The sequence below is a fragment of the Heptranchias perlo genome, chromosome 30 (assembly GCF_035084215.1).
Source record: "Heptranchias perlo isolate sHepPer1 chromosome 30, sHepPer1.hap1, whole genome shotgun sequence".
Taxonomy (NCBI): domain Eukaryota; kingdom Metazoa; phylum Chordata; class Chondrichthyes; order Hexanchiformes; family Hexanchidae; genus Heptranchias; species Heptranchias perlo.
In genome coordinates this window covers 25589866-25605464 of record NC_090354.1, presented here as the reverse complement: position 1 = coordinate 25605464, position 15599 = coordinate 25589866, and the positions used below count along the sequence as shown (strand labels likewise).

Genomic DNA, 15599 nt, shown 5'->3' with positions numbered 1-15599 from the left:
GGTGCCTTAAAGGATCGCTGGTTAGACTGCAGTAACCCTGAAAACGCTGTGCTCCACCCAGTTTCTGCCACGTTTGGGAGCGTGGTTCTAAAACAGGCTTTAGGTTCCCAATCAGTATATTCAATGGATCTAATGCCTGTTTCACTTGAAAGTTGCCAGCTTCCAATTTGGCAGGGGGATCGGGTGCGGGCTACCACAGCCCAAAATTTATCCCCCAACCACTCATTTAGCGCCCAGAAATCAGAAGTGATGCAGGTCAATTACTCTCCCATAGTGATTCCTTATGCACATAAGCAGAGTGATCGGGAGAAATTCACTCCTGTCTTACTCCTTGTCAATCAAAACTGGGTCAGTTTGACCTGTCCTAAAAAGCTTACTTCATTTGTACATCTGTGCTGACATTTCCGATTATTCAAATTTACCTGCCATAGTAGCAAATAGCTGCTACTTTGCACCAGAGTATGTAGGATACTGGGATTTTTGAATCCCAAATTCTTAGTTCTAAGACTGGGGATCTCTTATTTACATACATGTGTATGTATGCACATGCATACGTGAATGCTTGTGTTTTCTTTCATAAGGGCACGTACCTTAGCAAGGATGTCCTTCTGCTGAGAGAGCAGTTCAGGAAGTGTAGTTTGGTTCATTAGGTGTGTTTTCACTTGAAGTTGGCACTTTGCTTTGCAAATTGGCTGCCACGTTTCCTACATTACAACAGTGACTACACTTCAAAAGTACTTCATTGGCTGTAAAGCGATTTGGGACGTCTTGAGGTTGTGAAACACGCTACAGAAATGCAAGTTCTTCTAATTAATCACGGTTTAACTCTCAAACCAGCATTTTTTATATAACAGAAACTGTTTCCACTGGTGGGTGGGTTGGTAACCAGAGGATACCGATTTAAGATAATTGGTATAAGAACCAGAGGGGAGAGGAGAAGACATTTATTTTACAGCGAATTATGATCTGGAATGCTCTGCCTGAAAGGGCGGTGGAAGCAAATTCAACTTTCAAAAAGGGATCGGATGTATACTTGAAAAGGAAAATTTGCAGGGCTACATTGAAAGTACGGGGGAGTGGGACTAATTGGAAAGCTCTTCCAAAGAGCTAGCACAGGCATGATGGGCCGAATAAATCCCTCTGTGCTGTGAGATTCTAATTTGGGGTGGAGGGTCAGGAAATCTGTCTGGAACATTAGGTGAGAAGAGGATAAAGGCAAGAACATGAACTCCTCAAAATGTAAGGCACCTGAGAGGTTACAGTCATAACTTTTTTTTAGCAATCATTTTTCACAATATTCCATGTTGGGTTCCTAATTTTTTTACTTTTCATTTATGTTCAACCCTCCCTGTTCTTAGTCACTGCTGCACAATTCCTTCATGTTTGTGCTGGTTTTATTCAGGTACAGATCTGCTCCTGTGTCTATTTTATACAGCATTTGCTTCTGCACATATGTTGCAAAACAAACTCTCTAATCCTCCTGCTATGTGAGGTCCCCACTATGAACAGCTCGTTCATTAATCCACACAGTAGTATATGGCAGGCAGAATTAACATCCAATAATACCAGTAATTGGACCAATTCAGAAAGGGATGGTGCAGTGGTCCTTAGATTGGGAAGGCCTGGTTAATTTATTCTGTTTAGGGTTGTCAAATAAGAACAGTATGAGATGAATACTAAGATACGTCCTCTGTTTAATAGACTTTGAAACCCTTCAAAGGTCAAAACATTTGCCCAAAGAAATGAGAAACACTAATTGTGATCGAGGAATTGGTGAATCCCACTCAGTATTTGGAGGAAAACATCTCTGTATTGGACCGAAGGATGAAAAGGCCCGATCTTCAACCAGTGTTTTGAGTCCTAAAGAAGTGAAGCAGAGTACTAGCAACAGAAGTCTTCCTAAGGGTAATGCTGAAGATATTTGCTGCATGACTGTGTATTTTAATTCAAAAATAATTATTAAAGTTAGTCTTGGTAAGTGTGTGGAGACATGTATGCTTCTTACTGTAACTACACTTTAAGCCAGATGTGCCCCCTTCCAGCTTCTCCCTCTTTATCTAATTATTTATTTACTTTCCAAGTTTCTGCTCAATTCTTTCCACCGTCCTGCCCTTCCCCTGTAGATGTTGACTCTTTGCTAGGGCATGGTTCCAATGGTGCCAGTATCCCTCCAGTGTCTCATCTCAGTGACCATTCTTCAGTGAGGCAAGTGAGAGTTGTAATGCTGTTAAACCAGGGAGGATAATCCTATCAAAGCACTGCCATTTAACATCACCTAGGATGACATACAAGTCGGTGGCAGCTCAGAAATTAGGAACACATATTGCAATACATTGTAACCTATGTCTTATCCAGTGTTTAAAGGGTGCATTACTTATGAAAGAGTGCATAGGAGACCTTTTGTGTTTCCAAATACACATTGTGGTGAGTAAAATGTAGTGAAATGTGTCAGTATGTTGAAAATGACTCGTTTCCTTCCTATAACAAAAAAAATGTCATTAATTTCCTCATGAAGTTGATATCTCTTTATCATACACAAAAATATATACCTTTTCAGAATTTTACACTGGTTTACAAGCTGGTGCAGGTCACAATGTATTGCAATATGTGTTCCTACTTCCTGAGCTGCCACCGACTTGTATGTCATCCTAGGTGATGTTAAATGGAAGTGCTTTGATAGGATTATCCTCCCTGGTTTAACAGCTTTACGGCTCTCACTTGCCTCACTGAAGAATGGTCACTGAGATGAGACACCGAGGGATACTGGCACCTTTGGGACCATACTGTTCTTATTACTTACATGGTATTTAATCAAGATCAAAGTTGCCTCCTGGCCTAGTTTTGCTCGCCTCAGGGGGTCGGAGAAGAATTTTCCAGATTTCATCCCCCCCCCCCGCCCCCACAATTGACTTGGATTTGTATCTGATTTTTCACCTCTCCCAGGAAATTGCATAGCTTTCAGTTGGGGTGGGGAGTGTCTATATTGTGATGCACGAGGCATCACAGTTGTGTGGGACAGGCTGGATAGACCAGTGGGTCTTTTCCTGTCCGTCATTGTTCATATGTTTGTATTTACAGGAACACATACAGATGCAATGCGTCTGTTGGCATCATTATGGATATTGGTCTGGAAAGATGTCCAAGATGCCACAAAGACCATGACTAATGTAAGATCTCAGACCCATTGTCCTGGCCACTTGGCTTGCCCATATAGAATCATGCCTCCCCACCCCGTAATCCACAGACTGGTACACCACTCACTGTTAGTGGCAAAAGTATTCATCAATGTACCACAGCAAAGACTCTGTCTTCCCACCAAGTGATCAATGGGACACATCAGTCAAACCAAGTAATGCAAGAGTTTACTGCTCCCAAGAGGGAGGGAGGGAGGGAGGGAGGGAGGGAGGGAGGGAGATTTGCTGCTGGGATGCACTGGCACATCTATTTGTGCCATCCCTTTGGCAAAGGCAGGAGACTGAGAGTACAGACCCCCCTCCCCCACCCGCCTTGAAATAGCACAGGCATGGCCACTGTTTAAGGCTGGGAATATGTCAGGCAGTCTGGACTACCGTTCTGAAAGACCTTTCAAACATGATCCTCTTACCAGTTTCTGCGGCGGAAAGGTGGGAGTACAGTACGTCCTGGTCCAGATACCATAAGAATAACAACCCGACCCAACAAAACTCCCAGATAAGGCCAGTCAGCTTCTAATCACTCCATCCAGGCTATCTTCTCCAAACCAACCACCGCAGACCATCCTGATCTTGAAGTGTTACTATCGCCTAGAAATCAATTAATTAAATAAAATCTGAAATTAAAAAAAATAGTATTAGCAATGGTGGCCATGAAACTACTGGTTTGTCATAAAAACCCATCTGGTTCACTAATGTTGTTTTGGGAAGGAAACCTGCTGTCCTTACCCCATCTGGCCTCAATGTGACTACAGACCCACAGCAATGTGGTTGATTCTTAATCTTTGAAATGGCCGAGCAAGCCACTCAGTTGTACAATCTCACTACAGAAAGTAAAATTGAAGTTAACTGGAATCAGGGAAAACTCTCCAGTGGCTGGAGTCATACCCAGCACAAAGGAAGGTGGTAATGGTTGTTGGAGGCCAATCATTTCAGCCCCAGGACATTGCTGCAGGAGTTCCTCAAGGCAGTGTCCTAGGCCCAACCATCTTCAGCTGCTTCATCAATGACCTTCCCTCCATCATAAGGTCAGAAATGGGGATGTTTGCTGATGATTGCACAGTGTTCAGTTCCATTCGCAACCCCTCAGATAATGAAACAGTCTGTGCCCGCTTGCAGTAAGACCTGGACAACATCCAGGCTTGGGCTGATAAATAACAAGTAAGATTCGTGCCAAATGAGTGCCAGGCAATTACCATCTCCAACAAGAGAGAGTCTAACCACCTCCCCGTGGCTGCAGTGTGTACCATCTATAGGATGCACTGCAGCCACTTGCCAAGGCTTCTTCGACAGCACCTCCCAAACCCGCAACCTCTAACACCTAGAAGGACAAGGGCAGCAGGCCCATGGGAACAACACCACCTGCATGTTCCCCTCCAAGTCACACACTATCCTGACTTAGAAATATATCGTCGCTGGGTCAAAATCCTGGAACTCCTTACCAACAGCACTGTGGGAGAACCTTCACCATACGGACTGAAACAGTTCAAGGCAGCAGCTCACCACCACCTTCTCAAGGGCAATTGGGGATGGGCAGTTAATGCTGGACTAGCCAGCGACGCCCACACCCCATGAACGAATAAAAAATTAAATCCATTTAAACCAAAGCGGTTAACCCATCCTGTTAAAATAAGAGAAATGCCTTACAGACACTTTTAAATGATCATATTCTAATAGCTCAGATCAATTTCTAGGCCTGTAGATCTATAGCTTTTCAGCTTGAACCAACTTAACACCAGCCCTTTTCTTTGTCATTATTGTGACATTCATGAGAGTCTCAGTCATGCAGAACTTCAACTGCTTTTTCTTTTCAAGTATACAGTTAGTTTCCAGATACTCACCAATAATGCTGTCATAATTTACATTCTCCAAAGTAAACTTGAACTGAAATTATCCTATACTTCCTAGAAGCGTTATTTCATCTGTATCAGAAGCCTGGCACAGGAAACGATTCACTGCCTTTGTGGGAGCAGCATTGTCTTCTACGGGGAGAGTGAATAATTTGGGATCCATTTGGAACATGCTAAGCAGAGGTGTTAGACCAGGAATACTTAGCATCACACACTAGCTTGCTCAGCTTTGATTTGCTTCTTATGCATCCTCCAGGCTGCTGATCTTATTCCAGTCTGGGTGTAAGTGGTTGGTTGGTGGGGGGGCATTGAGAGAGAGGAGGAAAGCTTAGCAGGAGCGTCGACATTCCCCAGAAGGAGAGAGATTTGCTGCTGTGATGCACTGGCCCATCTGCCTGTGCTATCCCTTCAGCAAAGGCAGGGGCATGGGAGTAGAGTGCCCTTCCTTGAAATAGTGCAGGCAAGGGTCATGAGGCTCGTGCCAAAGGACTGAGTCATAAGGAAAGAAGAGAAAAATTGGAGCTCTTCAGCCTTGAAAAGAGAAAAATGAGAGGAGAGATCATTGAGCTATGCAAAGCAATAAGTAAAAAAAATATATATACTGGAGTTATTCAAGAGGTAGGTAAATACTGTGATTGGGGGAGAACTGTAGGTTTTTGAAGAATATATAGCTAGCTGCATGGAATGTATTTATCTTCATGAAATGTATGCATCAGTGATCACATTAATATTGCATTCACTTCCCCCTCCATCCACATCACTTACCTTCATTGGTGTGTTTGTTTAATTCGCCTACTCAATCATGTTTCAATCCCTTTTTTTTTTACCCTGTTGACAGATTCATCCCCTTCAAAGAAGAAGCTGTCTTCAAAACCAGGTGATTTTTCTGTCATCTTCTCGATGAGAGATGTTAGTTGTGATTACACGTTTGCAGACTGTGACCACAGCACGGGGCACAGTTTCTCCAGAGTGGTAGAACTGCTGTGTACAATGAGCTCAGCCTGAGCCCAAGGTCATTACATGGAGCAAGTGAACTCTAGACTTAGCATCGCCACAGCACTCATAGGCAGATGATATAGATTTCTCGTGCATCTGATATTTTAAAAATTATTTTGTTTCTGAAATGCTTTCTAAATCTCGCATTGGATCTGGAGGAAATATAGTTTATAGTTGAAAGTATGCGATCAGGTGTATCATTGAATATAGTTAGTTATTTGACTGTCACATTTTCCATAGTACTTTTGATCAAACTTGACAGTGAGGATATTGTACTCCTGTGGACAAGATCTATATTCTTCTACTACTTCCTTCTAAATTCTGCTTGTTCGTTATATGAACATCTAAGCTTAAAATTGTCCAGTGTTGCAGTCTACAATTTAACAATATAAAATAAATATGAGCATGTACGATTTCTGTAACCAACAGCCCACATTCAATTTCAGAAAAATTTATTTACAGTTTTTTAAACAAAGTTGAAGCACACCATGTCCTTGATATGTCTTGGAGTAATTTTATTTGATAGATCTTAGCAAACTTCTCATGAACAAGTTTCATTGCTTTGCTTGAAATGGTAAGCGAAGTTGATTGGAGTTTGACCTTCTTCATTCTCCTTTACATTGCAGTGGAGCCACCTCAGTTGATGGATCCCCAGACACATGTGGAGGTGAAGGCAGGACAACAGGCAGAGCTGTACTGTGGGATTGTAGGAACACCGCCCATCGCTGCTACATGGCTGAAACAGAAAGACCAGGTAGACCAAAAGAAAACCCTTAAGGCACTAATGGTATCAGCAAATGATCCAACAGTTACATTAGAAAGCATAGAAAGAGAAGAGGCCATTCATCTCATCAAAACTGCTCCTTCAATAGACTACGTACAATTTACTTTATGGTGGAGTCTACTCCAGTCGTTTATTCTGTGGAGGGAAAGTCTCGCACAAATTCTCCTTGATCCCCAAGATAATTGAGCAAAATTGTCCTTATATTCATCCATCCTCACATCTCCACTATTCAAAGTTAGCCTCCACAGACAACATATTCCCTGCCCACACGCTTTCTCCAAAGGCATTGGAGCCATCATGCCTCACGGAGGACTTGAAGTCTTTGATCATCTATTCCTATAATCTCCAATATGTTACCAACAAGCTGTTTATCCAGTTCCTTCATAAGAATATTATTCCAGATATTTCTGCAGAGCAAAGGTTCATCAGATGCCTAGTATCAATAAATGGACATTTAACGCTCTGGCAAATAATGGATCGGGAATTGAAATCCTGAATATATTCCTGAGATATTAAGACAGGTGAGCAAATGCTTGGTTAAGGGAGTGGTGTTTAAGGAGGGTCTTCAAGGAGAAGAGGGAGATGGAGAGGCAGAATGATTTCAGGAGGAAATTTGTGTGTGTGGAGCCTTGTAGCTGATGGCATGGCCACCAGTGGTGGGGCAAAGGAGCCTGCAAAGAGGCCTGAATCACAGGAACAAAGGCCCTGATTTCAACCCCCCCTCCCCCCCCCTACCTGGCAGAAACCTGGAGAGAGAAAGATGAAGTGAAAAGGGGAGCAAACGAGGTTGGAAGCTAGAGATGAGAGAACAAAACAAAAAATTTTACACCAGAAATGTAAAAACAGCTGTTAAGATTCTTCCTTGATATAGCAGCAATAATCTATTCTTGAGCTGAGAGCTGTTGCAGGGAAGAGAAGCTTTTGGCACAAAAGAGGGAACTGAGATTCTTGGAGAATCATTGGGGGGAATTTTAACCCTCCAGGATGAGCGGGCGGCATGGGGCGGGGGAGGGTTAAATAGTAAAAAAATCAGAAATCTGGCGCCAACTTCAGTTTTAACCGGGGTGGGTTGGGGGTCGAGCGAGTAACCTGCTCTTGAGAGGCGGGTCAGTAATTCTAATATGTTAATGAGGCTGTGGCCGTTGGCCATTCTCCCCCCGGCCCCAATCTCTCCCTCCCTCCTCTCTGTTCCCCGGCTGCGGCCTTGTATAGCAGGTTTTCTCGCCTGGCAGTGGCCAGCCTCTCCACCTGACCAGCTGTTGGGCGGGAAACGGAGTAAAAAAAAATTCTAATGTGGTCCTGCCGTTAAATCTGCCTTTCCCGTATTTCCTAGATTCCCAGCCGCTGACAGTCAACCCCCGCTCCCTCCCCACCTACATGTAAATAGCGGGGCCTTTATGTCCATTAGTGGTTATAGGTTTTCAAAAAAAAAACAAGCCTATAAGAAGTATATTGATTTAAAGGAACAATTGTTCCCTCTCCATTCTGATCTCCTCCATGCCCTTCTGTGGTGCAATGAAAATCTTCATTTTCTTCAATTCTTCAGAGACACAGTTTCTCTTACATCCAATCAACAACTAGCCCCTCTTATCTTTTGATATCCCCACCCGTAGTCCTTCATTTATTGTGATCGTGGCCTCTCTGCTTCCACTGACCTCAAATGGAACTCACATTTCTTCCATTGTTAATGCTTTCTTTAAGAATCTATGTTTCCTCTTTTGTGCCAAAAGCTTTGTTTCCCTGCAACAGTTCTTAGCTCAAGTCTGTCCAAGACTAGATTATTGCTCCCACAATAATGATCTCTGATCTATAGGCATCTAAAACCAAAACTTGATAGCATCTAACCACTAATTCCTGATTCACCTTATCTTCTCTTCTGCATCTTTTGAAGATCTGCGCTGGTGTTGATGGTAGACATCTATGGTTTGAGGCTGGGGAATGAGAGTTCCACCTGACTCAATCTGATTTGTGGTATTTTTAAGCCTCACTTTGAAGCAGAAATGCCCATAAAGTTTTTCACCATACATTTAGACAACATTTTTATTTGCTCTTTTAATGAACACTTGTGTGTACTGTCAGAATGTTTCTTTCGTATTACATTGATCTATTGTTTATCTTGACCTTCCATCATCTTTTCCTCTCATAAGAACATAAGAACATAAGAAATTGGAGCAGGAGTAGGCCAATCGGCCCCTCGAGCCTGCTCCGCCATTCAATAAGATCATGGCTGATCTGATCCCAACCACAAATCTCGCCTATTTACTTTAGATCTTGAATAGTTCTCGAACTTTTGTGGACACCACAGAGACTGGGACCAAACTGGTGATAAAGGATGTCCGAATGGACGACGCTGGCCATTACACACTAGTGGTGAAAGACCGAAATGGCAATGTGCACCATCAGATCACTCTGGCTGTTGTAGGTAAGTGGAGTACCAAATATTCTGCTTAGGAGCATGAAGCATTGAGCAAGAAAAGCATTAAAAAGAACAAAGTGCAAATACTCTGAGCTTCTTGGGTTTCCATACATCTGAAAGCTCTGCCCACGTGTCATTGCCCCAAGAATGTGGGGCAGGTTGTTTTATGTGTGAGCACAGGCAAGTTCCCCTCATTTTGGAAATAAATATCCTGTATGACTGGAGTTTAATAGGAACAGATGTGGATTGATTGAATGATAGATAACTGAACGCAAAGAGGAATAGATAGTGGATCAAATGCCAAATTATGTTAAAACCCAGCTTACCACTTTTCTCAGACAGGCCGGAGCCTCCATCTGGAAGACCTTATATCTCTGAGTTATGTACGAGCTCCCTCACCCTGTCTTGGTCTGGACCATGTTATGATGGCGGTAGCGCTATCAAGTCCTACATCATTGAGGTGAAGCAATCTGGAGATTCGGAGTGGAGAACATTGACCGATTCGTGCAGTAGCACCTCATATCATGTAAACAATCTGGAGCCGGATGGAGAATACAGCTTCCGTATATATGCAGTGAACTCCTATGGCATTAGTGAAGTGGGTGAGGAATCCGAACTCAACAAGCTCACTGATGTAGAAGGTTAGAATTTGAGTCCTGTGATTTGTTTCATTCTGACATGATTGAAATGTTAAAATATTTAATGAAATACATACATCATCCAGATTTGGGATGTTAGAATTATGAAGTAAACAACCTTAATTGACAGACATTTTCCAAGTGTGCGGGATTAGGAATGGAGCTGAGTTGTGGTAATTGTGCCTGCTTTGTTCATCCTACACTCAATGATTGAACAATGAGGACAAGACTGAACCACGACTGCAGCACTTGCTTGGGGCATCATCAGTTTGACTAGATGGTACATGTTGGGTTCATTGTTAATGAACCTGAAAGGAATTCAGTTCTGGCACCTATTTTTAAACCAAAATGTTTAGCATGATTCATCAAAGGTTATATTTCCTTACGGGTAAAATTTTAAGTTCTTTACTTGTTGAATGATGATCATTGGCAAATGTATCTGTTATCCATTTAAAAATCTTGCCTCTTGTATGCTTCCATAGTATCACCCCTCAAAAGAGGCATGTGTTTGTAGAGCAAAAGAAAGTCATGATTGGCGCAAATATTTGGTTCACTTTTAATCAGTCAATCAGAAGTGATTACATTCACTCGCCAAGTGCCAAAAGCTGCCAATCAGCAACAGGGACCCAGCACAAAACCGAGCAATCAACCAATCAAATGGCTCAAAAATTTCAGCTCCGTTATCTTTAGGTAGTCTCGTTGCTTTTCCAGCCACCTAACCAATTAGAAGTGCTCCAATGCACTCTGGGTAACACCGTGGGATATCTGTTAGTGTGAATAAGTAAAGTTTCTAATTTTCTCTCATCCTGTCTCAAAGGTGCTGGTTTCTGCTGGGTTATAATTCCATAAGCTCCAGCAGCATCCCAGTACCGTGAGCCAATCTTTTGGGAGTTTGCAAAGGATTGTCGGAACATACTGGGCTGATTTTCATATACTGGTCTAACTCCGTTCTAAATGGTTAAGAACTGGTGCCAATCTCACTAAAATGGTAATGTGCCAATCTCACTCCATCTTCCAGGGTCGTAACTGTGCTTGGCTCCAGGTACAGATTTGAACAGGTGTAGTAGTGGGTTAACCTAATGGTGGAAGCAGAAAATTGTGTGTCGGGGTTGTTCAGAGAGATGCGGATAATTAAAGGGAAGTGGGAGAATAGGGGGTCGAAAATTCTTACAGCATTTCAAGTCTTTGCCATGATTGTGGAGGGAAAGGATTAGGTGAAAGAAAATCCAAGGGTCAGGAATGAGTCTCTAAGGAAGTGAAAGTGAAGCCCAGTGCTTTTGAAATGGAAGTGTTGCTGTATGAGATGATTGCAAGAAGGGTAGCCTTGTTTACCACTCCATGCTACCACTCCCAAAGGTTAGCATTGCAGTACACCTGCAAGGAAGGCAGACTTGAGGCCACAGCTGACTGCTAGCGTTGTTAACTGTACCAACCCGATCCTGCATGTTAGCTGCAGGTATCCTTGCAGCTGGCAGCACAATTTTGCATCCATCTACTGGTCTGGAAGCTCTGAAGACAGTCCCCCATGGTCATTGCGAGATAGGAGCCACAAAGACTGCATGTATAGTTGGTGGTATCTTGTTGGGAAGAGCCAAACATGCTTTACTGCTGTTGATCACTCTGGCTTGCAGTGATACTGAAAGCATGGCATTCCTCCAGGAAACTATTGCAGATGGTCAGGCATTTGCATATTTTAATTTTGCCATGAGGTCTGCTATTCCAGCTTCCTATTGCAGTGGAAGCCTCCATATGCAGCAATCTTCTGTGAAAGAGAGGTACGTGCGTCTGTAGGTATGAGGGTGCTGATGGGTGGATGCAGAATTTCACTGATGCAGCCTGACCTGCCTTGCATCCCTCCATTGCTTCTCCCCCCTCCTCTTCCTTCAATGAGATCAGGAAGAAGGATTCCCAGGTGGCATTAATGGGGGAGGGGGGCAAAAAAGAAGCCTCAGAACAATTGCCGCAAAGGGTCATGGGAATGTAAGTGGTAGCAGAGAGGGGAAAAAAAACAAGAGAAACGGTGCACAAATGGACTTTTGAATGAATGTTCTTACTAGGTCCTTTTTAAACCTACTTTCTTATACCGTTCAGCACCTAGCAACCCAGGCACCCATTTGTGTTTGAACATAATGAGGAAATAGTCTACTTCTGACATACGCACTGCAGAACGAAATGACATCACTTCCTCTTGGTTTCTGCTTAATTCAGGTTGGAGCTTCCTCTGCCTGCCCCAAGGTCTTTATCTATCTCAATACGGCATGAAATTATATCATCAACAACTGAGTTTTTTAGTAAAGGACACAAAATTGAAGTTTGGATTCAGCAGAGGGGCGTCCAGGTTGCAGTTTTCCAGATAGAATGTAGAGGGTTCGGTGCGATATCCTAAGGGAAATCAATACTTTAGTGGGACTGGGAGAAAAGTTGGAAATATGAAAGTCTGGGCTCTTCCAGGTGGGCACATACATGGCTGAAGAAAACATAAGGTATAATACGATATGGGTTGTTTGGAGTTGTCGTTGTCATCTTACTGTTTTTTAATGGAATTTTCTCTCCCTTTTTTGAAGAGAAAGAGGAGGAATCAGAGTATTGTGTGACAATAAATACTACTCTGAAGCTGTCAGAACTATATATACAGCAGGAGTGTCTCGGAGTGTAAGTGCCAACACTGCCAGGCTGTGCGTACCTTACCTTGTTTTTAATGTGGCACAGAAGTCCGACGACTTTGCATTATTGAGTTCCCTATAGTTACATGAACCTGAAGGTCATTTTTCCCCTCCAAATTAAATATATTAACACGAATGTAGCAACACAGATCATAGAGAATTTATGGCACAGAAGGAGGCCATTCGGCCCATCGTGTGCGTGCTGGCTGAGAAACGAGCCACCCAGCCTAATCCCACTTTCCCGCATTTGGTCCGTAGCCCTGCAGGTCACTGCTCTTCAGGTGCACATCCAGGTATTTTTTAAATGAGTTGAGGGTTTCTGCCTCTACCACCCTCTCAGGCAGTGAGTTCCAGACCCCCATCACCCTCTGGGTGAAAAAATTTCTCTTCAACTCCCCTCTAATCCTTCTACAAATCACTTTAAATCTATGCCCCCTGGTTATTGACTAAGGGAAATAGGTCCTTCCTATCCACTCACTCTATGCCCCTCATAACTTTGTACACCTCAATCAAATCACCCCTCGGCTTCCTCTGTTCCAAGGAAAACAATCCCAGCCTATCCAATCTGTCATCGTAGCTTAAAATTCTCCATTCCTGGCAACATCCTCGTAAATCTCCTCTGCACGCTCTCTAGCGCAATTACGTCCTTCCTGTAATGTGGTGACCAGAACTGTGCGCAGTACTCAAACTGTGGCCTAACTAGTGTTTTATACGTTTCCAGCATAACCTCCCTGCTTTTATATTCTATGCCTCGGCTAATAAAGGAAATGTGATATTAGTTTGCTACAAATATTAATGTTTCAAGAAAACTAATATTTCATTTTCCAAATATCTCATTTGTTGATTGACAGGTTATGGTGTTTTGTTCTGTGTGAGTGAGAAGCCATGATAATTGTGACCGGTCAATGGATTGGGTGGCCTCTTGAAAGAAAGAACTTGCATTTATATAGCTCCTTTCACAACCTCAGGACATCCCAAGGCGCTTTAAACCAATGAAGTACTTTTTTTTTGAAGTGTAGTCCCTGTTGTAATGTAGCAGCCAATTTGCGCACAGCAAGATCCCACAAACAGCAATGTGGTGATGACCAGATAATCTGTTTTATGGATGTTAGTTGAGGAATAAAAATAGGCCAGCTCACTGGAGAGAACTCTTTGAAATCGTGCCATGGGATCTTTTATGTCCACCTGAGACATTGTCCTTGGCGTAACTTCTCATCCAATAAACAGCACCGCATTCCTCAGTACTGTGCTGGAATATCAGCCTAGATTCCATGCTCCAGTCTCTTGAGGGGGACTTGAACCCACAACCCTCTGATTCTGGGGCAAGTATGCTACCCACTGAGCCACAGTTAGCACCACGAGAGTGTGTCTGTTTGTGTATTAACATGGAATCTGTTGCTGCATGATTTGGGGCTTAGGAATATTTTTATTTGGCCATTTTACCAGATTTTATTGCCGCAAAATGTAAAGAAAAGTTGTTCCTCTCTACTTATTCATGAGAAAGAAAGTGCATTGTGTGTGCATTCAGTGAAGTGCGTCACCCTCCCATCCATATAGTTTGAAATATGTGCTTCACTGTAAGAGTTAGCATAATTCATTTTCTCCCATCAGAGACCTGCCACTTTGGATTGTCTCTTCCATCTGAAAAGCTCCCTTATTGGGGCCATTCCCTATTAAACAAGAGGAAAGCGAGTGGGAGGAGGGGAGCATGAGGAGCAAGTTTAATAATGAAGATTAGGGGCCTATCAGAGCTGCTGTGTTGACTGACCTACAAGTGACCAATTTGCCCTCACTTGGCTGCTCATCCAGTATCGGGCCTCACGGGAAGAATTTGCACTTGCAGAGCACACAGCAACACCCAGCCATTGATGACTAGTCTTGATCTGGATGCTTTCAAATCGACAACATCTAGGCTGGCCCAGATCACCAATTTCTAGGTTAGTCAACACAGCCGCTCTGGGATGCACCTGTAAATCCACATTATTGGACTCGAGACCAGCTCAATGCAGTGTGAATAGTTTCTTTAGACTGCTCTCTAATCTGTCGATTTTTGATCATTTTTAGAGGGACATTCGGTAAAGTGTACAAACTGTTGCAAAAATCGACAGGAAAAGTCCGAGCAGGCAAGTTTTACAAAGCCCGCACGCTTAAAGACAAGAAGAGCGCACGCGATGAAATTGAGATTATGAACTGCCTGCATCACCCGAAGCTGTGTCAGTGCATCGACGCCTTTGAGAGTCAGACTGAGATAGTCATGGTGATGGAATAGTAAGTATGGTCTCATATAAATCTATCGGGAAGTGACGAGCGAGGCTGGCTACAACAACCAAAGGATGAGCTTAGCTACAGTAATCCTTATCCCAGTGGAAACATCTCTGGAATAAATGTTGATTTCTGGGGTATGGCGGAGGCGGACGGATAGAGCCTTGTTACTTGTTTAACAGTAGGTTAGATTGAACTGGAAACTCAAATCTCCGTGGACCATATACACAGACAGTTGCTGAGTCAGGTCATGACCTCAGAGTAGGGGCCAGATTTTAAGATGGATTACAAATTGGTCGTGTTCGTGTAGGCAGAGGATGGTTGTGAATGGTAGCAGCTCTGGAACATAGGAGGAGGAGGCCATTCAGCCCCTCGAGCCTGTTCCACCATTTAATTAGATCATGGCTCATCTGTACCGCTACTCCATTTGATCCCTATCCCTTGATACCCTTACCTAATAAAAAAAAAAAATCTGTCTATCTCAATCTTGAACATTTCAACTGAGTCCCAGCATCCACAATCTTTTGGGGAAGAGAGTTCCACATTTCCTCTACTCTTTGCGTGAAACAGTGCTTCCTGATTTCACTCTGCATGGGGTTCAGTCACTAGTGGAGTCCCACAGGGATCAGTGTTAGGATCAATGTTCTTCACCATCTTTATCAGTGATTTAGATTAAGACCCTCAGATTACAGTCCTTTGTTTTGATGTTGACGCAGATGTGTGAAGGAATTAGGACTTTAGACGCAATAGATTGCATGCAGTTGGATCTATTGGAGGAATGAGCCTGGGTGTGAATGTC

The 15599-nt window shown here is 43.1% G+C and overlaps 1 protein-coding gene across 2 annotated transcripts in view; it reads left to right on the top strand.

The window, feature by feature from the left end:
• The window catches only part of LOC137300007 (myosin light chain kinase, smooth muscle-like), a 59568-nt gene that overhangs the window by 23551 nt on the left and 20418 nt on the right, over positions 1–15599 (top strand). For both annotated transcript variants that reach the window (XM_067969086.1, XM_067969085.1), the window contains 7 exons: positions 1702–1905; positions 5880–5918; positions 6664–6791; positions 9090–9243; positions 9576–9878; positions 12440–12527; positions 14603–14806. In XM_067969086.1, the coding sequence (XP_067825187.1) occupies positions 1702–1905; positions 5880–5918; positions 6664–6791; positions 9090–9243; positions 9576–9878; positions 12440–12527; positions 14603–14806 (1120 nt within the window). The remainder of the gene's footprint in view (positions 1–1701; positions 1906–5879; positions 5919–6663; positions 6792–9089; positions 9244–9575; positions 9879–12439; positions 12528–14602; positions 14807–15599) is intronic.